The sequence below is a fragment of the Triticum aestivum genome, chromosome 1D (genome assembly GCF_018294505.1).
Source record: "Triticum aestivum cultivar Chinese Spring chromosome 1D, IWGSC CS RefSeq v2.1, whole genome shotgun sequence".
NCBI classification, from domain to species: Eukaryota; Viridiplantae; Streptophyta; class Magnoliopsida; order Poales; family Poaceae; genus Triticum; species Triticum aestivum.
Genome location: NC_057796.1, coordinates 184,849,370 through 184,872,541, shown reverse-complemented (window position 1 = coordinate 184,872,541; position 23,172 = coordinate 184,849,370). Strand labels below are relative to the sequence as shown.

The window sequence follows — 23,172 nt, the reverse complement described above, 5'->3', positions numbered from 1 at the left end:
GATGAGTAGTTGTACTGGGTGTTGAGGCCGGCGGCGAACGCGGGGGAGGGATTGCGCGGGTCGTGGTTGAAGCCTGACGGGGACGCGCGCGATGCCGCACCATGCAGGAAGGTGATGTTGGGGTTGAAGCCGCCATGCGCGTCGCCGTCGGCGTAGTCAGGCAAGGGCGCATACCCCCATAGTGGCGGCGAGAAGCTGGCTCCCCCACGCGGCTTGTGGGCACCGGCCGGCCTGTTGAGACGGAAGGTTTGCCATCCCCGCGCGAGACACCTCCTCCTACTCCGCCGCCGTCGCGTCTCTGGCCTTCTTTATGACGAGCTTGTTCTGCCGGTCAGCGGTGATCGCCTCCCGGCGATCACTGGGCGTTCGACAAGCCTGGGGGCCTTGCCATCGGTGCCCTCGGCTTCCTCTACTTTGGTTGGACGGAATCGGTGGCTAGGCGAGGGGCCGCATACTTTTTCGACAATATGGCGGGCGGATTTGGGGGAAAGAATTGCGAAAGCGACTAGGGAGAAGGAAGACGGCACTAGGGAAATGGAGGGAAAGGTAAAGAAAACGACGGAAATTCGGCCGGTATGGCCCCCGGTGCGCGGTTTTCGGCCCAACCCGAGTGGTTTGCGGCCGCTCTTATCCCTGCTCCACTCCACGTTCTCCGCATAGGACGTCACCAATTCGCTCGACTATCTCTCGGCCGCCGCCGCCGAACCAATCCTTCCATCAGCCGCGGCCGAGCCAATCCTTCCCTCAGCCGCCCTCCATTCCTCGCATCACGTCTCCACGCGCTACGTGGGCGGCATTCTGCTAGGCCAACCATCAGCCGTGAAGAACACAGACGTCTAATGGCGCCGCAGCTCCTGGGCTACTACTGGGTCTCCTCCTGGCCCCGGCTCCCGCAGGTTCCCCCGTGGCCCTGCGCATCCCACGCCCATCGCCGGGTGATATGCTTTGGGCCGCCCCGCTGCCGCGCCGGCGCAGTCAGGGTGTTAGCGGAGGTGGACCCTGCGCTGGCCCTGGACCGCGGTGCGAAGGCGTTGGAAATCCAGTTTCCGACTGAGGAGGACGGTGTGGGGAATGAGGAAGACGGCGAGGCAGTGGACGAGAGGGAGATGATGAGGCGGATGCGGATATCGCAGGCGAACAAGGGGAATACGCCGTGGAACAAGGGCAGGAAGCACAGCCCAGGTAGGATTGCACCCTAGTTTAGGGGTGTTTGGTTCCAGGGACTTTTTTGTGTTGGGACTAGAAAAAGTCCATAGCAAACCAAACAGGGTGGTACTTTTTGCTAAAAGTCCTTAGAAGCACTCCTTGAGAGTCTTTTCCAAAAAGTCGTAGGGACTAGAAAAAGTCCTAGGACTAGAGAATCAAACACCACCTAATCCTTCAATAGTAACTTTTGTGAAATTTTTTGATTAAAATGGAAGAAAAAGAGGGAGATTGGTACTGGTAGGTGGAAACCGTGTGATAGCAACGTGAGAACTCAACATGCCAACGGCCACCTTTTAGGAAATTCATGTAGATGTTCTGTTCCAGAAAAACATGGGATAACTGCAACGATGAAGGTTTAAATGGATCTAGTAAATGTCTTAGATAAGAGTTGCATATTGATTTGAGGAAACGGTAACGCCTTATTAAATTTAACTTGCATGTGCAGAGACGCTCCAGCGGATTCGGGAGAGGACACGGCTTGCTATGCAGAACCCCAAGGTGAAGTCATGTAAGAATTGTTGTTGCTATTTATATGTGGTGTCATGTCTTTTAATCCCTTGGTATTTGCGTAGTGTTACTTGAGCTAACTATTTCATAATGTAGGATTGTAGATAGCTAATTGAATACATTTAATTAATAGCAATATTGCTACAAGCTAAAATTGTTATCTTATATTGGATCGATTGAATGCCTGGGAACAATTGCATTTGGGTAACACATGGTCTCTACCTCTTAAGTTTGCATCCTCTGAGGAGATCAACCATCTCTAACTAAACTGGACAATACAAACACCCTTATGTCTTGGGGTGCTACAACGTTCTGGAGTTGCTTTATTTCATGGTGTAATAGATTGTCACCATACAGCTTCTATGTAGCTGTTTGTTTTGCAATGCAAAGGAAGGGTGAAAAATTTCAGGACAGTGAGTTGGATAGATTATTGAAAAAATGTACGTTTTCGTATGCTTGGTTCCACATTTCTGGCTGTGGATACGTACAAATGCAGACATCATAGCTAGAAATCTGGCATGTTTGCAATGAAATGTTCATCCAACCACATTTTATTTTGAGACACTCTCTAATTTATTGAATCATATGCTGATCGGAAGCAGTTAACTTGGAATATTCATACCATCATTTCTCTTTGCTTTCTACTGGGTATGTTTTGCAACCTTGCCAGGTAAAGCATGCTGAATAGTATTCATAAATGGTTCCAGGGCATCTAAATTTACTTATCACCAAAGAACTAGCCATGTACAGGGGTGCGTGGAAGCTTGCTATCCATGTGCCAGAACCATGAGTTGGTTGCGAGATCTTATGGGTTTCACCTCTAGCCTACCCCAACTTGTTTGAGACTAAGGCTTTGTTGTTGCTGCTGCTGCTGTTGTTATGTATTGAAGTATGTATTAAGATGTAATTTTCCTGAATTCGTTTGCTATAGTTCTCTTTAAAATTGGGATCTTACATGAAATATGCAGTAATATGTCGATATGTTGCAGCAACACGGGTACTGCATGGCTGGTAATACAGATACTTCTACATATATAGTTTGAATTAAAACCACGTCGAGTAATTTGGAACGGAGGGAGTATATAATGGGAAATGATTATTGTTATTATTATTGGTTTAATTACTTATAAACTATAATGGTGTGGTATTACAAACTAAACACACATGCCATAGCAGGCACAAATGTAACACTTGGTCCAACCGCAAAGGACCAGTGGGTGCATTAGTGTCAGGTACTAGGTGTGATCCCTATCAAAGCCTATATTTTTCTTGCATTATTTACTTGGCTCATTAATACTGTGTCAGTATGTTCAAGTTTTTGTCAGAAACAAGTTAATGCATTGTTTAGCTTGGCTAAAGAGATTGCTGTGCAGGTTAAGAAAAAGCTGATGAATCTCGGACATGCTCAGAGGTAGGCCCTTACTTATTCTTAAGATTTATGTAGTACATTGATAAAACATTAACTATTATCGGCAAGGTATTTTTCTATGTTCTTGTGCAACGTCTTACTAAGGCATCTCCAACGGAAGAAGCTTATATGAGCACCTAAAAAAAAGGCAGCTCGGTGCATGTTGCTCCCGCTTGCGCAGGGTTTGGGGAAGGGTCCGACCGCCTTGGGTCTATTGCACTGGGCTGCCCCCCTTGTTTTTTTAGGTGCTCATATAAGCTTCTTCTGTTGGAGATGCCCTCAGTAAGAAGTTGCACAAGAAAATAGAAAAATACCAAGATGAAGCACTCACGTAAGAGCCATAGTCTCCAACGCACATAATAAATCCATGGCGCTTGGACCATTTAATTTGAACCAAAAGCCCACCTAAGCGTCGCCTCTAAATCAGGCACTCAACACCAACTATGTGACCGGGATTGGAGAGCAACGGCTGGGAATTTATTCCCTAGCGCCCATTTGTAGCGCCGTGTTGAGATGGCCTGAACCATTATCCTCCATAAGTATAACACCCTGTTGTGTGCTGTGCTTTGTAATGGTGGGTTTAGTCCCACATGGTTTACTTTAAGATGTATTAGAGTTGTGAACCGTACCAGCTGGATTGACGCCCTTAAGAGTTGCAAACTATACCAGCTGGATTGACGCCCTTAGAGTTGCGAACCATACCATCTGGATTGACGCCCTTAGAGTTGATAACCATACCAGCTGGATTGACGCCCTTAGAGTTGCGAACCTTACCAGCTGGATTGACGCCCTTAGAGGCGAACCATACCAGCTGGATTGACGCCCTTAGAGTTGCGAACCATACCAGTTGGATTGTCGCTCTTAGATTGCGAACCATGCATGACTTGATGAAGTAATTGTTGTTGTTTTCCGCCACATTTAGAGACTCTTAAGATATATGATTGTGTTCATGGAAAATAATACTTTTGTAAGTAAATGTCTCCTTTTTTGTCCTTGCTTGCATTGTAAAAGATGTGTTAGCAATTTTGGCCTTTTGGTGATAAAATAATAATTGTTATGTAAACATTTTTAATACGAGTATCAAAGCACTTCTACATCAACATGTTCTCTATATTTTATTGAATATTTAAATGCCGACCACACCTATTAAACTAAGGAACAATATATCTATCAGTGGTGTGTGATGAAAGCCTACTAGATTTCTTCGCACATGTGTGCTTCCATTTCACCTCAATTATTGATAGCCGTCCGATAAAATTGTGTGACATCAGTGACGGTGCCATGGCCCAGGGTTGCCTTTTGCCACCAAAAGTCGGCCCATCAGATTGGCACAGGACCCCTAGGTTGGTATACAGCCCCGGACTCCAAATGTAGCTCTCCAGAGCTCGTGTTGTCAACTCATGAGTTTGGAAGTTGACAAGCAAGCATGATGACCTACACAACATAGACACAAACGAAAGAATGTGGGCACGTGGTACATGTACACATCATCCATCATGATGTGTATGTGCATGTGGGAGTTAGCACAAGATATGCAAGTAAATTTGATGCACGATAAAAGAATACGATATCCATGATGCAATGATACTTGTTATGCTCAACACACAGGGGACACAAGGTGTAACGAGTATATGATGCATCAATATTAATATGCATAGCATTCATATCAATGTAAAGCACATTACACACACAATTATGGGAGCATGCAAAGTAAAAGATAGAGCACTCTAACATGTATGAGGACACTATGGGGGTGTCCTCATGGGCAATAGTATAAGCATGGTTGCAAGCAAGACAAAGACTTGAAGTAAAACAAGGAGAAATTGAACAACATCTAAACAATGCATGTACAAAGCAAGTTGTTCATGGCATGACATTTGAAGGGAATTGCTCAAATGATGCAAAGGGAGCACGCCAATATCATCAGAAGATATGCAAATACCATAGAGCAAAAGCTTGTCATCTATGCTATATTCACAACTCAAGTTGAATTTAATGGGGATGGCATAGTCATTGCAAATATTTGAATTTCGAAATCTCATTCATAGCATATGACCAAGCAAGAGGGTTATCAAACATGATATGATATATGAAGTTATGACAAGATATCATATGTAGCATGGTATCACAACTACTCAAAATAACGTACTCATCATCACACATATCATAGATGGGTGGCAAATCAAAGCATGTAGAAGGCCTAATAACATGTGACATAGTAATAGGAGCGTCAGTATCATGCAAGCAATCCATATCCACTAGAGGGACATGCACATCACCATCACCTATTTTGTTACCTTGGGAGTCCCACTCATGTGAAGTAGGTGTGGTGGAAAAGACCATCTTGTGGCCAATGTCATCATCTTGATGGAACCATGTGCGGGGTGCATCTTCTTCCACCATGGCCATTGTCTTGTCCAAAGGAGGGCCGAAGTTGTTGAGGATCGAGGTGTTATCATCCATGAGACCTAGCACCAAAGGAGAGGACACAATAGAGGTAGAGGTTAAGTTGTTTGCATTGCAAATGGCCTAACATGACCTATCGACTACCTCACTCAACTCTTGTGGTTCATTCTTTCCCTCAAGGTGGATGGACCGCACTCAAACTCACATATGATGGAGTCACTCAAGTGATGGTGGTGGTGGTGGTTGTGGCTCTCCTCACATAGGAATTGGGGCATCAACATATGTGGGGCTAGTGGTGAACTCTCACTCTCAATATGCGTGCACATATCTCTGAAGTCGCACTATACGCCGCCATAGTTGAAGGGAAAATCCCATCCTTAAGCATCTCGTCACCGTTGCCAAGGATGAAGGTCCTAGAAGGTGGCACATCATCACTCGCCTCCATGACCGAAGGGAATATCCCATGCTCGACCATCTCACTATCGCCTCCAAAAGTGGAAGCTTGTTCCTCGCTCGCCACCAAGTCACTTGCCTCCAAAGTATGGTCCTCGAATGGGTCCATAGTCATAGTTGTCGTTGTGCTGTCTTGAAAAAGGGTCATGATGACAAAGCGGGATGGCGGTGAAGTCGAACTTTGGAGCGTCATCTCGGAGCATTGTGGCGTCGGGCTTGGACATCTTAGTGGAACTATCCTAATACTCGCCGTCTTGGAGCTTGGTCGTTGAAGTGTGCATGGGGTCGAGTAGCCTTGGCCTTCTTGATTTCTCCTTCCGCCTTGAGAGCAACATTGTAAAGGTTGTTGATAGACTTGTAGTTATTGAGCGAGGTAGTTTTGGCAATGTCGTTGTTCAATCCCGCTTTGAAGTGGCACTTCATCCATTGGGGTCGTCCTCACCGACTCGTGGCAAGGCTTGCTGAGATAAGTACTCGTCGAGGGACTTGGATCTTGTGGGGTGTTCTCCAATTTGTGACGAAGATGTTTCGAGTATTTGGATGGCACAAACTCTCGCCCTATAGCCTTCTTCATCTTGGACCAATCCGTGTGGTATGCCTTCGAAGGTAGGTGAAGCCGCCTTGTCAAAGCGTAGTAGTGGAAGTGTCTTGTGGCGCTCATCACTTGATCTTCGGATGGGACTTGATGGAGCTTGAGGTAGTCGTCCATTCTTTGCTCCCACACGAGTTACTCTTCGAGGTCATGAGTCCCATAAAATAGTACTCCCTCCGTCCGGAAAAGCTTGTCCCAAGCTTGTCTCTCAAATGGATGTATCTAGCACTAATTTGGTATTAGATACATCCATTTGAGGGACAAGCTTTTCCGGACGGAGGGAGTATCTCGTACTTGGTGTCGAAGTCGAGGTAGCTCGTGGGAGTAGTGGATTTGAGATTGGGAAGCTTCTCTTGTCCATAGTCTTGAGGTGCTTGTCGATGTCCTAGGATGCGTTTGGTTACCTGCATCGTTTTTTGCCCTTTGCATACTTGTCCCAGTTGGGCTTGGTTGAGCAAATGCAGGCAAAAAACCAACATCTGCATGTTAATTGGTTGCATGCATCCCCTCTAGCCTGCATGGGCCGAAACGGAAGGCAGGCTTTTTGGTTGCCGATCTGTTTCAGGGGAAACACAAGTCCGGTTGTTTGGTTACATCTAGGACAATTGTGTGGTAGCCTCCTCCTCGATGTGGTGAGGTTATCAGAGGCACACATTGGAAGGTAAAAACAAAACTATAGCAACCAGAACAAACTTAGGCACGCATCAAAGTCTTAACCACACATAGAAGTTTGGCAAAGTACTTAAACAAAACTGCAACACACATCAAAGTCTAAACCACGCATAGAAGTTTAACATAGTACTTCAACGAACGGGTAACATGAGCTCATTTAGGCGGTCACGGCGAAGGCGTCATCGTGCTTCTTGCACTTGGTGACCACCTCCACGCCCTTGTCGTTGAAGATGATCACCTTCATGGTGTCGGGGGTCAGCAACTTGAACGCCACCATGTACCCGATCATGATCTAGTGAACAACGGCGAAGGTGGCCCGACCCTGATCAAGGGTGACCCTGTCGTTGACCACCCTCACCGTGACCCTCCATGCGCACCAGGTGTTCGTCTTGAGCTTGAACTCTGTAGGGACGGCGGGGAAGTGCTCGTGAACTCCAGAGGCATTGGCAGACTCTCCAGCTTCGGAGCAAGGATAACCTTGCAGAAGTGGCTTGGTCCTGACTCCTCATGGTAGTGCCCGTAGTTACTCCGCTTGGCTGTTGGGTGTTCCTGCACCGGCACCTCGACCAGTGGCGGCATGACCTCTTTGCCCTTCTCCAATGGTGGCACGGCCTCTTTGCCCTTCTCAATCTGCATTATGAACAACACAGTTTTTTTTAGCTTAACAACATGCAATTCAAAGGTCAGCATTCATTCCTATCGGCCTAACGCTCCTATATTTACCCACATTACTTACCCAGCACCGCACTTAAACCCTCTCTGTTTCACCACCTCTCCTCTTCCACCTCTCTGTTTCACCACTTCTCCCTCGACATGAACTCCAACTCCAACTCTAACCCCAACGCTTTCCCCTGGGGCATTGGATGGAGGGCCTTCTTCCTCGGGTGCTTGCTCGGCGACCGCGCGAAGTTCGAGAACATCATGGAAGTGTGCTTGAACTTCAGCAGCATCGAAGACATGCACAAGGAGGCCGTCGCTGTGATTTAGAAGGCTACGGCGGATGAGTTGAAGACACTGATTCCTGACACAGACAAGGGCGCAATGTCAGTGGACATCCTGCGCTGGGCCATGAATCAGGCAGACTCCGGCGACGCTGGGCAGAGGGCAAGATGGGCGAAGTACAGGGAGTACAAGGCGCCTCAAGACCAGCGTGCCAGAGCGTATTGGACTAGGACATTGGTGTCGCCAAAAGAGGACTACGATGCGGTGCAGATGGTGGCCAGGGCGCCAGCGGCAGGCGACCGTGCAAGACCCATCGTTCTTGACGAAGACGATGAGGACGAGACTGCGGGTGCTGGTGTGATGGAAGAAAAGAATATGGCTACCTCCTCGGCCCTGGCCCCTCGACGTGACTCCAAGGTCTTCGCGGCTAGTTTGTACCTCAATCCCCACCCCTGATGTAATAAAGAATGACCGTATGAACCCTAGAAGCTGTCGGTGCAGAATCGATGGATTCGAGTGTTCATCGACAGTGTTGCCCCTAATCCAATCCCACACCCCCGATGTGTTCAATCCCCTCCCTAACTCTTCAATCATGTGCACAAATCAAATCTACCCCGAGTCGAAAGCAGTAAATCTAGAGAAAGGGCAAGGACTTACCGCCATGGCTGATGCACTCCCATGGAGTTCTACAGTCGCTCCAGTGGTCGCCACCATCTTGGATCGTTCTATAGTCGCTCCGGTGGTCGCCGTCGTCTTGGATCGTCCTGCAGTTGCTCCGGTGGTCGCCGTCGCTGGTGTGAGTGGGGAAGAGGGGAGAGAGCGGTGAGGAAGGGGGGGGGTGGTGGTGGTGAGGGTAATTTATGACGCGACTTCGGGAAACAACGCGATGTCTCGAGACCGCATTCACGCGTGCAACCACCCACGCCCACGTGCCTAAGGTAGCACCGCTCGGGCCTGGTTCCACAAAAACGACCGATTTGAGCGTTCCTCTGGATGCAGGCCCGAGGTGCTTTAAGTTTCGTGGGGTCAACTTTTAGATGTGACCTGATCAACCAAACAGGTTGAAAACTGCCCGCGCGGGCTTGGGTGGGCCTAATGCAGGTAACCAAACGCATCCTTACTTGTGGATGAGTTCGGTGATGGCCTTGTCGTCGCACCGTCTTGATGTAGAGGTACTTGACTTATTGTTCTTCTTAGTGGAGTTGCCATGGCCACCATCATTCTTACTGCTTGTGTGGTACTCTCTCCTAGAGTGATAGCGATGAAGCTTTTGAGGCTTCGTTGCAAGTTCATCCATGTTTGCCCCACCCTCCCTATACATGATGGCACTAGCACAAAAAGTAAGTGGCTAAGGAAAGAACAATAGCATGTTAAGTTCTCCACTCCTTGGATGAAAAGGATCGAAGATCGTCCAATGTGTACCAATAGAGCAAAATGCTGTTGATAAGTGTTCTCGAACGCACACCTACAAACTCACAACAAGGCTATATGTGGAGCTCGGTAAGGTTAGTGCACCAAATTCAAGCAATAAGTGATCAATATATTGAAATGATTGGGCAAGATCCAAATGAACTCAAAGCAAGTTGATCTCAAGATGTGGAAGGAAAACAATAGGAACACATAGGCAAAGATAACGGGCTTGTGCAACCGAAGGAATGAGCATACAAGATAAGACTAAGCTTGTGTTGCACAAACACAAGGAGAGACACTAGCTTGATTGTATGCAGAGGCCAACAGATTCGTCACTTGGCACCACTCTATTGATTCACAAACTTGATGTTTTCCTATATGATAAATACTTGCACATCAATAGCTACAAAATGAGCCCATGAACACTCAAATCGGAGTCTGGATCTAAGAGTTATGGCCAAAACGGTGAAACAACCGCAACAGATTTCCAGTGGGTCGGACAGTCCGGGTTGGAAGCCAGACAGTATGGCTTGAAGGTGAAAACCTTTTGTTTTTAAGGTATAGGGTAGCTGGACAGTCCAGGAACCTACCTAGACAGTCCGGGGGAAGGGTGGACGTCCGGGTAGAAGGCCAGACAGTCCGGGGATCGCAATTCAGGGCTGTGAACTTGATTTTTGGGTGGAAAAACTTGATTTATCGCTCGAGATTGATGGAAAAAAAAAAGAATTGGGCAATGGGAATGCAAAGGAAGGTAGATCAACTAATATAGCAACTAGTCAATTCGTGGCAACCTTGCTCGTGATACCAAATGATATGGGACCAAGTCCTAATTGTGCCCAATCTTCATGAACTGGAGGTGGATTTGAGGAAGAACGCGAAGAACACAGAGGAAACATAGGGAAAACTAATTAAAGATACACATAGATAGATCCTTGATCCAAATCATCAAAAGAGAGAGATGGAACAAGATAAAGCTCTTCCCCAAGTCCTAGGACAAGGAGGGCTTGAATTCCATGGAGGAATTTTCTCCACAAGTGGAGGTCTTGGTACTCCTATGGAGTCATCCCCTCAAGAGGTCTTCATCTCCTTGAGAGGAGCCATCTCCATGAAGGGGTAATCCCACAAGGGGAGGTACATGACTTAAGCTCTATTGTCTTTTGTTCTTAGCTAACCCTAAATCTAAGGTGGAGAAAGGCTATATATAGTCCTAGGCACGAAGGGTAAGTGAGGAGGGGATACATGGCCAATGGGCCAGATCTGTGCGTAGGCTCGGGTCGGACAGTCCGGCAGATGCCCGGACAGTTCGGGGACTGAGTTTCTCGGGGCGTCGGGCTGGTGTAGTCGTCGAACGGCTGGCGCGTTCCAGGGCCAGACAGTCTGGCTTGGATGCCAGACAAAATGCCGGACAGAAGGTCAGAGGACCCTTTCATCCAGCTTAACGTTTTGGGTACTGATGCCCGTAGGCATCAAGCCAGACTTTCGGGATGATGTCCAGACAATCCGGCAGCTGATCTTCAACAGCTCTTCTCCTTCTCTATTTGTGGCTGCTTCCAAGCTTCCCTTGCGGATGGTGTAGGCGTACTCTCGTGCTTGCACTCCTCGACATGTGTGAAGTACCACTCTGGCTTGGATGCCGGACAATCCGGCTGATGGCCAGACAAAACGCTGGACAGAAAGTCAGAGGACCCTTTCATCCGGCTTAATGTTTTGGGTACTGATGCCTGGAGGCATCAAGCCGGACTTCTGAGATGTTGTCTAGACAGTCCGGCAGCTGATCGTCAGCAGCTCTTCTCCTTCTTCTCTATTCGTTGCTGCTTCCAAGCTTCCCTTGCGGATGGTGTAGGCGTACTCTCGTGCTTGCACTCCTTGACATGTGTGAAGTTCCACTCAAACCTATGTATGCACAAGGGAGGAGGGTCAAGCAGTATACCGTCCTCGAAGGGGTCAAGTAAACACAAGAAAAAGAGAAGATTCACCTTTATATGTATGATGTGGGAGATATGCGTGTCTTTGACGATGGGGCATACGACATGGTGATATCCGGAGGCACCCTCCGCACCAAGGAGGTTTACGTGTCGCAACCACTTGGTTTCTTTGTCACTTGAGAAGAAGGAAAGGTGTTGCGACTATGAGGGGGTACTGTACTGTGCCAAGCCCTGCGTGCATGTAAGGCATGCCTCATGCCTCACTGAAGTGGCTTGGCTTCGAGCAGAGCGCCCATGAGCATGATGTACGGACGCGTTCATGGCAGGGTGTTCTTGCTCATTGGCATCAATGTCTACCATCTAGTGATCACCAGATTAGGCACCCGATTAGACCATGATGAGATCACCCGATTCACGGAAGAAATGAAGACGGAATTCCTTATAGGTGATCTTGAGCTCATCTCCTTCTACATGGGATTGAGTTACACCCAAGGCAAAGATGGGACACTTTGAATCAGGGGAAGTCGTCAGGCGTCAGGCGTATCCTTGACATAGCTGGGCTGAGGAACTGCGATCCCTCGTCCACACCCATGGAGGAGCGACTCAAATTGAGTTGTGAGAGCACCGCAGAGGAGATTGATGCCACAACATACCGGCGGATCATTGGAAGTCTGCAGTACCTCGTCCACACACAGCCTGATCTCGCCTTCTTGTTGGGTTGCATGAGCAGACTCATGGAGCACCCCACGGTGGAACACATGAGCGCTGTGAAGCAGCTGCTACGCTACAGCCGGCATGATTGACTATGGTCTCTCCTACCCACGTAGTTCAAAGGACGCAAAACTGGTTGGCTTCTCGGACAGCAATCAGACCGGCGACATCGACATAAGGAAGAGCATGTCCGGAGCTCTATTCTTCCTCAGTGGCAGCTTGGTAAGCTGGCAATCTGCGAAGCAGCGAGTTTTGGTTGTGTCTTCCTGTGAAGTAGAGTACGTTGCTGCAACAACGGTGGCGAGCCAAACCATCTGGCTGGCACGGTTGCTTGGTGATATGAAGGGGAAGAGGGACACCATGTCCGTGCTGGCACTCAGCAGGAACCCAGTTTTCCATGAGCAGATCAAGCATACCAACATTCGGTATCATTTCATCCACGAATGTTTGGAGAATGGGAGCAACTCTGCTGATTTCTTTGGCATCAAGGACCAGCTCGCAGACATCCTAAGAGCACCTCTAGGAGATCCGGTATAATCTGTTACTGCAAAATCGAATCGTTTTAGAGTTCCCCCTATTTCGCGGGAATGTGAAGGTCCTGGCAGAACATATCCGGTATATTTCATACTGCAAATTTTAAAACGAGTTCACGCTACAAAGTTCGTCACACAACCGGAGTCATACATAGCTAATACAAACTTCATACTACAAACATAGGTAACATATCATAGATCTTATCTTAATTGGCTCAAGGCCTATGCTAAAACATATCTCCCTAATTTCGAAAGTAGACTGCCTAGCATGGAGATTGGGGATCTCATCCCATGATTGGGAAGTGCCATGGTGGGGCCATGTACTTCTGTGCATACAGTGTGTACTGATTCTTGGTCTGACTTATTATTCTGTTGGCAAGTTTGTTCCTCAAACATAGGGATGTTCAAATGGCTTGAGCTTGACAAGCTACTCGAGCTTGTCTCAGTTTCGGCATGATTCAAGTGTTTGCACATGCACTTCAAGAGATGGAGCGTGGCCTACACAAGCTCATGCACTATAGCGAGCTGATCCAAAGAGCTCGTTCGCTTGATTTCTCAATGTTTGCACATGCCACTTCATACTCCCCTCGGCCATATCCAAACCTGCAACTGTGCCACAACCCACAAGTCTAAACTCTGAAGTACCCAGGAACCTAACTTCAAAGCAAGAATATTTAGTGCTTAAATAGTAGTGTAATAAGTTAACTGCAGTTCTTTTTTTTCAAAAAAAAAGTTAACTGCAGTTCCTTAGTTTCATGATTTCTAGAACTACCCACATCGATTTAATTGTAGTAATTGCTATTTTTTGTTTGTACTTAATACAGTGAAGAGACCAAAATTAAGATATCATTGGGAGTGAGGCGTGGGTGGAGCTTGCGTCTACAGAAGCTAATGGTTCAGGATGGCTGCTTTGTGGAGTGGCGGGAAATGATAGCAGATGCAGCTAGGAAGGGCTTTGCTGGTGGAGTTGCCTTCCAATGGAATTCACATAAAATATTGACTGAGCAACTGCGGCAGGAATGGTTGGAGAAAGTCCAGCAAAGAAGATCAATGCCTAGGCCGACAGGTAATAGAAGAGCGCCAAAAACTCCAGAGCAGAGGAGAAAAATTGCAGAAGCCATTGCTGCGAAGTGGTTGGATCGAGTAAGATTATCTATCCCTTGCTGAACATATTTCATGGTTCTCATCCTCTCATTCCAATGTCTTCGGGGCAATATATGGCTTATTCATATTCCATAAACTAATGGTAGAAACGTTTGATTTTCTTGCAGGAATACCGTGAACGTGTTTGCAGTGCAATTAATAGCTATCATGGAACATCTTCTGGATCTAAAGTACCGCGTAAACAAAGAACTCCGAGAGAACCAGGTGCAAAGCGTGAAAAAAAGAAATCTATTCAACACAGAGCTGTCAGCATGGACGATGCACATGCAAAAACTGCTCCGGTTAAGAGAAAGAAAAGTGCAACTCCTTACAAAGATCCTATGGCAGGTGAGAAACTAGAGATGATAACGAAGATTCGAGCCCAAAGGACAGCACTGGAAATAGAGAAGAAAGAGGCTATTGAAAGAGCCAGGTATGTTGTCTTATTTGCAATTAGAAAAGGGTAAACTGCATGAGGCACATCTTTGCTAACAAATATCAGCTATTGATTTTCCGTGCTTAAAATTTTGTTACTGCACTTTGATGTGTTCTTTCAACTAGACTTTGACTAGTTTTCACAAATATGGAAATAATACAAAATAACCCAACAATGCTGGCTAAGCTTACTTATCCTTACTTATGAAGCCTGTTATCCCAAACAAGTTGGGGTAGGCTAGATATGAAACCCTTTCACGAGGGCTTCCCAGGAGGTCACCCATCCTAGTACTACTCTCGCCCAAATGGGTTTCATACCCAAAAGACTGGCTAGTTTTTACGTTGGCTCGCCAAGCCTATCACAACCCTTAGATATGAAACCCTTTCACGAGGACTTCCCAGGAGGTCACCCATCCTAGTACTACTCTCGCTCAAATGGGTTTCATACCTATGGGACTGGCTAGTTTTTACGTTGGCTCGCCAAGCCTATCACAACCCTCCTCCTTTACCCGGGCTTGGGACCGGCTATGCTGGCTAAGCTCCCCCTTATAATTTCTGTTTGATTGTTGCACTATCCAATGTGTTTAATTTATGAAAAGTAGTCAAAGCTTAATAACAGCCACATTGTCAGACCCTGGATTCGGTACTATTCCAAGTTTAGCGCAATTGCCTACAAGGTATAGAATAGAAGCAATATCCTACCTGCAAAGTGTACTTACGTACATACACGCACTATGACACGCTATGGGGTGAAATGTAATAAGTATCATCATAGAACTCGAACGATAACATTTATAAGGTATGGAGCTCACATGAGCTAATAAGTTATTGTTACAACTAGAGATCAACATGATCCAACATTACATCATTCAACGAAGTGAATAGTCTGGTTATAGGCAAAATATCAAATGTGCCCAAGAGGTTGGAGATAAATGAAAGGCCCTCCCAAGGCTCAGACTGCCACCTGGGACCTTCTATCTAACTCGTCGTCAGTAAGTTTTGCGAAGTAGCCGCCTTCAATGTCGGTGAAGTCCTCTGCAGCAACTTGGTTTGAATAGCAAGGGTGAGTACATGACGTACTCTGCAAGACTTACATTAGATCTACACTGAGTAGGCATCGTCTCAAAGTAAAGGGTATGTGGTTTGCTCCTATAGATACACTACAACTTGCGTTTAATAGAGAAAGGAAAGAGAGTGCACTGCCTGTCATTCCACCTTGTATCTCCCATGAGGAAGAATCCGCAAGGCACTCACACCATATATTTTTAAAGCGTCAAAGGGAAGCGAGGCGCTGAGGGGGCGCCTCACTGCTTAAACGCTAAAGCGTAAAGCGTGGCGATGCTTTAGACAGACTCTGAACCTGATGGACAGTAGAATAGTACCATTTAGTGAGACATACGTACCTTGCTTCTAATCCACCAGTGAGCACATATGCATTAGTAGCCATTATTCTAATCCATCCACTAAGCGGTAAGCAACTAGACAACTACTATAAGAGGTAGCAGCAGCACCTAATAGCAGAGGAGCTGTGCATAGCATAACACATAACAGAGCAGGAAAGGCATGACAAGCTGGTGCAGATCTGAGCATGTAAGAAAGAGCAAAGGGAGGGGAAGGGGGAGCAGAGAGGGCAGGAGCCATGCAATTGTGGTTGCGCAAGAGGAGGGGGGAGCTGCTGCAGCCGGAGAAGAGGAGCGAGAGGAGGAAGCTGCTGCCAGAGGAGAGGAGAGAGCTGAAAGCCTGGAGATTTGCACGCCCTGGTTTTGGTTCTCTCTCTCTTTCCTCTCCTGTAACTGTTTCACATGTGAGCCCAGTTTTCCCGCCCTTGTGTTCCCGCCCAGCCCTTTTTTCCCGCCAGAAATCTCTGTTCCCTGCTTGGCAAGTCACTTGGTGCAGGATCTGGCCGACATTGGCATGGCCGACACTGGCGAGAACCAAACAACCCCTTAATGCCCTCGAGAATAGCACACACGGGGTGTGCCGGCGGAGGGAGAGTGGCCACGACACTTCCCATATGTAGCCAGGAATATATAGCCATGTAGCCTTTTGTCTTTACCCCATTGTATAAGGGGTTTCTTGCAAATGTCTTGCACCTGTACATGTATATATATACTAGCCTATGGCCCTGTTGGAATACAAGTTGCATATTCCTAACATCTACCACTTTACGATCCAAATGAAACCCTATGATTCTATGATTTTGATTATTAGTATCTACGTTTCTACGATTCTGATAGTGAAGATTCTATGATTTGCGATCCTACCATCAAAGCTTCGATCCAATTCAGAATCACGGTTCTAACAACCTTGCCTATATGTATGCAACGACTAGCTATAACATTAACAACATCATCATCATCATAAACATATCTCATTCGCAACACAACTAGACGTAATGGAAAGCCCGAACTATGTGGCCCATGGAGAGGTTTGAGGTTTAGGTCTAGGTCGCAAGGGGTCCCATAAATTCCCCAGTGAGAGGTTGAGTAAGCTCGGTCTTGGATCAAGATAAAACTCGGGTCCTAGTGTCGGCTCAAGTGGAACAAAACACCGATTGCATAAAACATGGCCTCCCACCTTTGCCTTCGTTACATATTAACATAAGTATATCCATTGCACAACATAAATGTATCAGAGCCAGGTTCAACTACCCATAGCAGCATCAAGTAGATATTGTTAGGAAATATGCAACTTATATTTCCAGGTGGACCTAGGCCGATATATATACATGTAGAGGTGGTAAATATGCGTGAAACCCCTCATACCTTAGGAAAATAAAACAGGCTATACATGGAAAATAATATAACTCTAACACCACCCCTCAAACTCATGGTGGATCCACAACACTTAGTTTGGAGAGATAAAATCCATGCTCGCTCTAGTTTGGGCCTTCGTAAAGAAATCCGCCAACTGTAACTTGGAAGGCACATACTGAAGAGCAATAACCTGATCCTACACACGAGGGCGCACAAAAGAAGCATCAACACCAATATGCTTGGCGCGCTCATGTTTCATAGGATCGCGCGCAATACTTCTAGCACGTGTATTATCAGACAAGAGTGTAGTATGTGTAATAACAGACACACCAAACTCCTGAAGTAATCACCATAACTAAGTCATCTCTGCCGTTAAAAGAGCCATAGCTCGCAACTCAGCCTCTGCACTCGAGCAGGAAACAACAATTTGTTGCTCCGTCTTCTAGGCAATGAGAGAACCAACAAGAAGAACACAGTAAGCAAAAAGTGAACGGCGATCCGAGCATTGCTAGCCCATGTATCTGTCAGGACTGGAGACATGCGCCAAGAGCTGGATAAGCCACAGTACCGATTCAGATTGTCCTGAGCCGTAGATCACTGGATGCACGGTCCACATGCATGCCCCTGTTACTTTTATATTCACCACAAGCTCTGTAGTTGCTGAACATGGCGCTATCTTACTTTACAGCTGTTTTTCCCCTTTTAATCCCTCCTCCGGCTTGTGGAGAGGGCATTCTGGATTATTCTGGGCTTGGCCCTTGCAGCCGCCGTGTTCCGGCCGGCGAAAACCCTAGCTGTTCATCCGACGATCTGTAATGAAAATTCCCCAAAAATTCCACCGAAAGCTGAGTGTTTTTCCGTTGTTCTCTGAATTAGTTTGACAGATCAGGCTCGGACCTGACAATTGGTATACAGAGCATATGTTTTCTTCCCCGGCGGCGTGAATCGAGCTCCAGATTCGTCCTGGGCCCCGACCTGGTACGGTGGCGGTGTCTGGCGGCGTACGGCGGCGGTGTCGGGCGGCGGGATTCGTTCGGCAGCAGAAAGGTTGGAGTAGTGGTTTCTGAAGAACTTTTCTTCAGTGCAAAATCCCACACAAGAACGTGAAGAGGATATGAAAGAATTCTATCAGTTTACAGAGTCTGTCAACAAGAATTTTGCAAGCATACAAAGGAATTTCAAGAAAATCCAACTCAGCCTGTACAAAATTACTTCAGGCCAGTCCACTGATGATGGAGAAGAAGAGAGGATGCTCCAGAACTTCCTTCGGGACAAGGCAGTACCTATCTTTCTCCGGGGCGCCCCAAGCAACTGCCCAACAACCGACTGGCCACTGATAAACAGGAATACGAGGAAAAGATGGAAGAATACGAGGAATCACCAGGATAGGCTCAGGTGATGGAGACGGGGAAACCACTGGCGATGAAGGTGATCCCGTGACAAGTGAGGTGAGGAAACCATAGGAGATGACAGCGTCGTATCTACAACAGTCGAATTAGTAGAAGAGTGGGATGGGTGGACAAGGACTCAACATTAGTGATAGAAGTGTCGGGGAAAAGTGAGGAAAGAGATATCCTTCACAGAAAAGGTCGAGAAAGATGGACCCGGGTAGTAAGGACGAGACTCATCAAAAGATGGACCCGGGTAGTAAGGTCGAGAAAGATGGACCCGCCAGTTTGAGAGGTTGGTTTGCTGCGTTCGCGCGGGGGGGGGGGGGGGGGGGGGGGAGAACATAGGAAACACAACCAAACAAATGAAGTGTCGAATGCCACCTTACAAAAAGGTTGAGACTCCTCAAAAAGACGCTCAAACGAATGCCACCTTACAAAGCAGCAAAGGGCTGGATGTTTATGAGATAGGTGGAAGTGGAAACAGCCTCAGCCCAGAAGTGAGGTGGAATAGAGGCGGCGATCATCAATGCCTGAGGCGTCTCAAGAAGGTGACGATGCTTATGCTTAGCCACACCATTCTGAGCATGAGCACTGGGACAAGAAAACTGAGCAGGAGTACCCTGCTCAGCAAGGACACCATGCAACATCAAACCCGGGCTCATGATACCATGTTTGCATGCTATCTCTATCGTGCAGCCCGTGGGGCTTATATTTATTACATAAGACTTGGGGTACAAGGAAAGGAAACATAGCCAGGTCTCCCTAGATCTAATACTAATACTCCTTAACAAAGTAAACCAGCACTAGGGAGGTGAGTCTCCTTGGCATGAATCTTAGAAAGCGCCTACATAAGAGAATTACGGCCACGAGCAAACAACAGAGCGCGCCATGGATCAAACTCCTTACGGAGCCGAGAAAAGAACTCTCGTAGACGTGATGAAACTCTAAGTTGGACTGGACAGCCTGGCAACACTGACAAGTACGACAACCAGCAGTGCAAAGAGAGTCAAGCGGGTGCTAAATAGCAGAACTCTGTGCGTAGAAATAATGAACAGAAGATGTCGTTGGCGACGACCAATGGCCGGTGCTCGGGTGCGTGAGTGGGCCAGTGATCTATGGCGAACTAGCATGATCCAAGGACGTATACGTCCTCGAGGCTCCATTGGGCACGCTGGTTTGCTTGCCACTGACGTCCGTGACCTCTAACAACGGCGAGCGGGTGACGGCTTGCTACTGGACTACGCGCTAAGTGTCCTAGAGCTACCAAACATTGCAGAAAATAGGGGGCTTTAGTATAGTAGCTCACCATGAACACAACGGTGTGCTTGGATCGGTCAAAGGACATGCGGAAAATAGGGGCCTCTGTAGGTGGAGGCGAGTGGCAACGTCGAGAGAGGGTGGCTAGGGCTAGGTCGGGGGCAGCTATATAGGCCGAGACGACGCTGTTCAGCCTGTCAAATTGACGTTGCCGTCAACGTGATCGTGGGATCGTGCTGCCATACAGAGGTAGGGAATAACCAGTGCGAAGGGGTATTTGGGCCGTGGGCTGTGTGACTTAAAAGAATTCCTTTTTCTTTTTCTTTTACAAAAAATGGAATATCTTCTGTTTAAAAATGTTTTGGAGGTTCAGATGAGATCCAATCTTTATGCAAACTTCTGTGAACCTTCTCTGGAATATATCAAAGCCTCACAAAAAGATTCATAATTTTTGGAATCATGTTTATATTTTCTGGAATGTAAATCCATTTAAAATCAATTTTGGGTTTGAACTAAATGTAGGTGATAGGTTAGGGATTAAATTATGAAACAAATTGGGTAGCCTCTAAGTATTGTAGAAAGGCTATCTGCAAAGTTTGAAAGGCTATCATGCAAAACACCAAAAAGGGAAATGGTTTTGTAATTCCCTAATAAAATAAAATGATAAAAGTAATTATGGTTTGGGTTTGGTTTAATGGGTTGAGGGTTTTAGCTACCTCATTTCAAGTTTAAGCATGACGACATGATGATGCAAAAAAAAAAGCAAAATTTAATGAGGGTATTGTTACTATTGGGAAAAATCAAGACCACATATCTGTGAAAAAGTGTTTGGAAAATCCAAACAATATACATGTCAGTACAAGGTTTGCCCGTCTCCGGTGAGGGAGGGGTGATGATGGTGGCGCGTCTTCGGCTTGCTCCAGTGCTTGTAGTCGTCGCTAGGTGGTCTACAGGCATAGATGTAATTTTTATTATTTCTTGTGTTCTTTGTACTGCCATGATGTTTGATGAATGGATCGGAAGTTTTTTCCAGAAAAACAAAGAATGGGAAGAAAAACATAAGTAATAACATATGAATATATCGCATTAGTGCACTGCAATCACACTAGCAGTTGAATTTTCCGGGGTGCTTTTACTTCATACCTAGTTTACACTATTTCCTGTCAGAAAACTAACATGCCATCTGTACATGCAAGACATTTTAAAATTTAACTGTCTCATTGTAAGTTGTTTTCTTATTCTTTTACCATCAGGTCACTCATTGTAGAAGCCGAGAAAGCTGCAAATGCTCTTGAGCCTGTTGCAGCGAAAATTCCATTTGCTCAAGCATCACTTATAGAAGCTAGAAAGCTTGTTACAGAGGCAAGAATGTCACTCGAAGGTGTTGATGATAATGATGGGCCAGCAGAAAGTTCTTCTGATGATACATTGGATGACTCAGGTGTATCGGAACTGCACAAGTTGGAGAATCAAAATGACCCTATTAAACAAGAGAATAAATCTGTAAATGGAATGAAGTTACCTCCAAGGACTGTTAATGGCATGGATTTCTATTTTGATGTGTCTGCACTAGGTGAAAAGGAACAACTCAGTATGTTTCAGAGGATAGAGAACTCCATGGAAAGAGCTTATTTGCTTCCTTCAGCTTTTTCAACAGCTCAAGATGTGAACGGAAATCTTGGAACAAATGATCTATATATCAGTGAGCAAGTGGTCAATAACGACCAGATCGACCGGATTGCAGCAGATACAACAGAATTTATTTCAGCAGAGCCACTAGAGAATGTGTCCTCACCTGCTAATAAGTCTAAGATGAGATGGGTACGTGGAAGACTAGTTGAAGGAGAAGAATAAACTAGGAGGTCTAAGGAGTCAAATCTTCGGGAGACTCATCATCCGAAAATGCTTAGATTTGCTTCCATTCTGCCAGGATCTGCAATTTGCAACAGGGAAATGCAATACTTGGAAGCAGATGCTCGTTGTTATCTAACTGGTGTGGACGGGATTGATTGGGATGCATTTATTGTTGGTATGTTCCTCCCTGGAAGAAATTGGCAAGCATTCCAGGGAACGGCCTTCTGATGAGCATTGTAATTAGTAGTTGGGACTTTAGAAATTGCCCTCGGGTGTAGTCTGTTTTAGGAGAACTGACTATAAATCATGATTAAGACGATATATTTATGGAATGCAATTCCCCTCTGCCCGTGTTTATTAGGCCCCTCAGACTTTGAGCCAAAGTTGACCATACCGCGTAACAAAATATTTGTTATACGTAACAAAACTATATAAATGGAAACTTCTTTCCAATACGAATCCACAGTATAAATTTTATGACATTCTCTCTGCCCATAATATAAGATGTTACTTACAATTAATAATATATGAGTACATTGGTTGTGATAACATCTTATATTGTACTCCCTCCGTCCCATAATGTAAGACGTTTTTTGACACTATACTGGTGTCAAAAAACGTCTTACATTATGGGATGGAGGAATTATGAAAGAGTTAAGTATTATCCTTTGCAAATCAAATCTATGGTTAAGGTCAAAGTTTGACCCAAAATACAAGGGGGTGTAATAAACCCCTTATAGAGACCCAAAGTGATAATGATAGCTTAGTATCCTGATAACTTTAGTAATCAAGTGATAACTTTAACATGAGCAGCCTCATAATTATATGATTAGCAGTCTGGTAATAACTACTACATAACAGTCATGACCCAAAGTACAATTGTTATGTTGATAACTTTAGCATTGGCAGTCTCATAATGATAGCTTAGAGCTCTGCAATTTCTTCTCCCCTCCCCTCCCTCTTCCGAGGCGCTCTCGCGAGTGTCGTCGGGAGACAACCCTTGTGCCGCCATTCCCGACCCTCCGCCCCGGCTCCCCATCCCTCGCTGCCGTCGTGGGCGCCGCCGGCCAAAGGCCGCGTGGCAGAGGCGGCGGCGGGGCGGTTTTCCTCCTGCGCGCGAATGGCTGGCGTCGCGGGGCGCCTCCCCTGCCTGCGGCGGCGGGTCTCGGCCGACCCCTGCTCCGGCGCTCCTTCCCGCGTACTCGTGGCCCGCCGGCGCTGCCTCCTCCTCCCCTCCCCCTGCACTCGTGGGGTTTGGTGGTCCCGGACGTGCTGGCGGCGGATCTGGACATCCCTGCCCAGATCCGGTGGATGTGATGGTCGGCGATGGCGGGGGTTCCCGGCGATCCTGTGGAGGTGGTGGTGTTGTGGCCGGTGTCCACGCTGCTCCGGTGCGGGGTGGCGGGGCTTCGGGTGGATCTGACCAGGGCGTGGAGGCGCAGGTGATGTGGTGGTGGCAGGTTGATTGCGGCGGCGGCCAGATTGTTCTGACGTCGGCTTGTCTGTAGGCTGTCTGTGTCGGCCTTCGACCCCTCTCCTCAGCTATGTTCGTTTCTCTCGCCGGAAGGCTG

General features: G+C 46.8%; 1 protein-coding gene across 1 annotated transcript; it reads left to right on the top strand.

Annotated features, from left to right (window-relative positions):
- Nucleotides 1–633: 633 nt before the first annotated feature.
- LOC123180894 (uncharacterized) lies at nt 634–21,946 on the top strand. Its single transcript, XM_044593078.1, has 6 exons — nt 634–1,182; nt 1,652–1,704; nt 3,087–3,124; nt 13,590–13,908; nt 14,037–14,341; nt 21,001–21,946. The coding sequence occupies exons 1-6, from the start codon at nt 840–842 to the stop codon at nt 21,599–21,601; spliced, it is 1,659 nt and encodes a 552-aa protein (XP_044449013.1). The 5' UTR covers nt 634–839; the 3' UTR covers nt 21,602–21,946.
- The last annotated feature ends 1,226 nt before the right edge of the window (nt 21,947–23,172 follow it).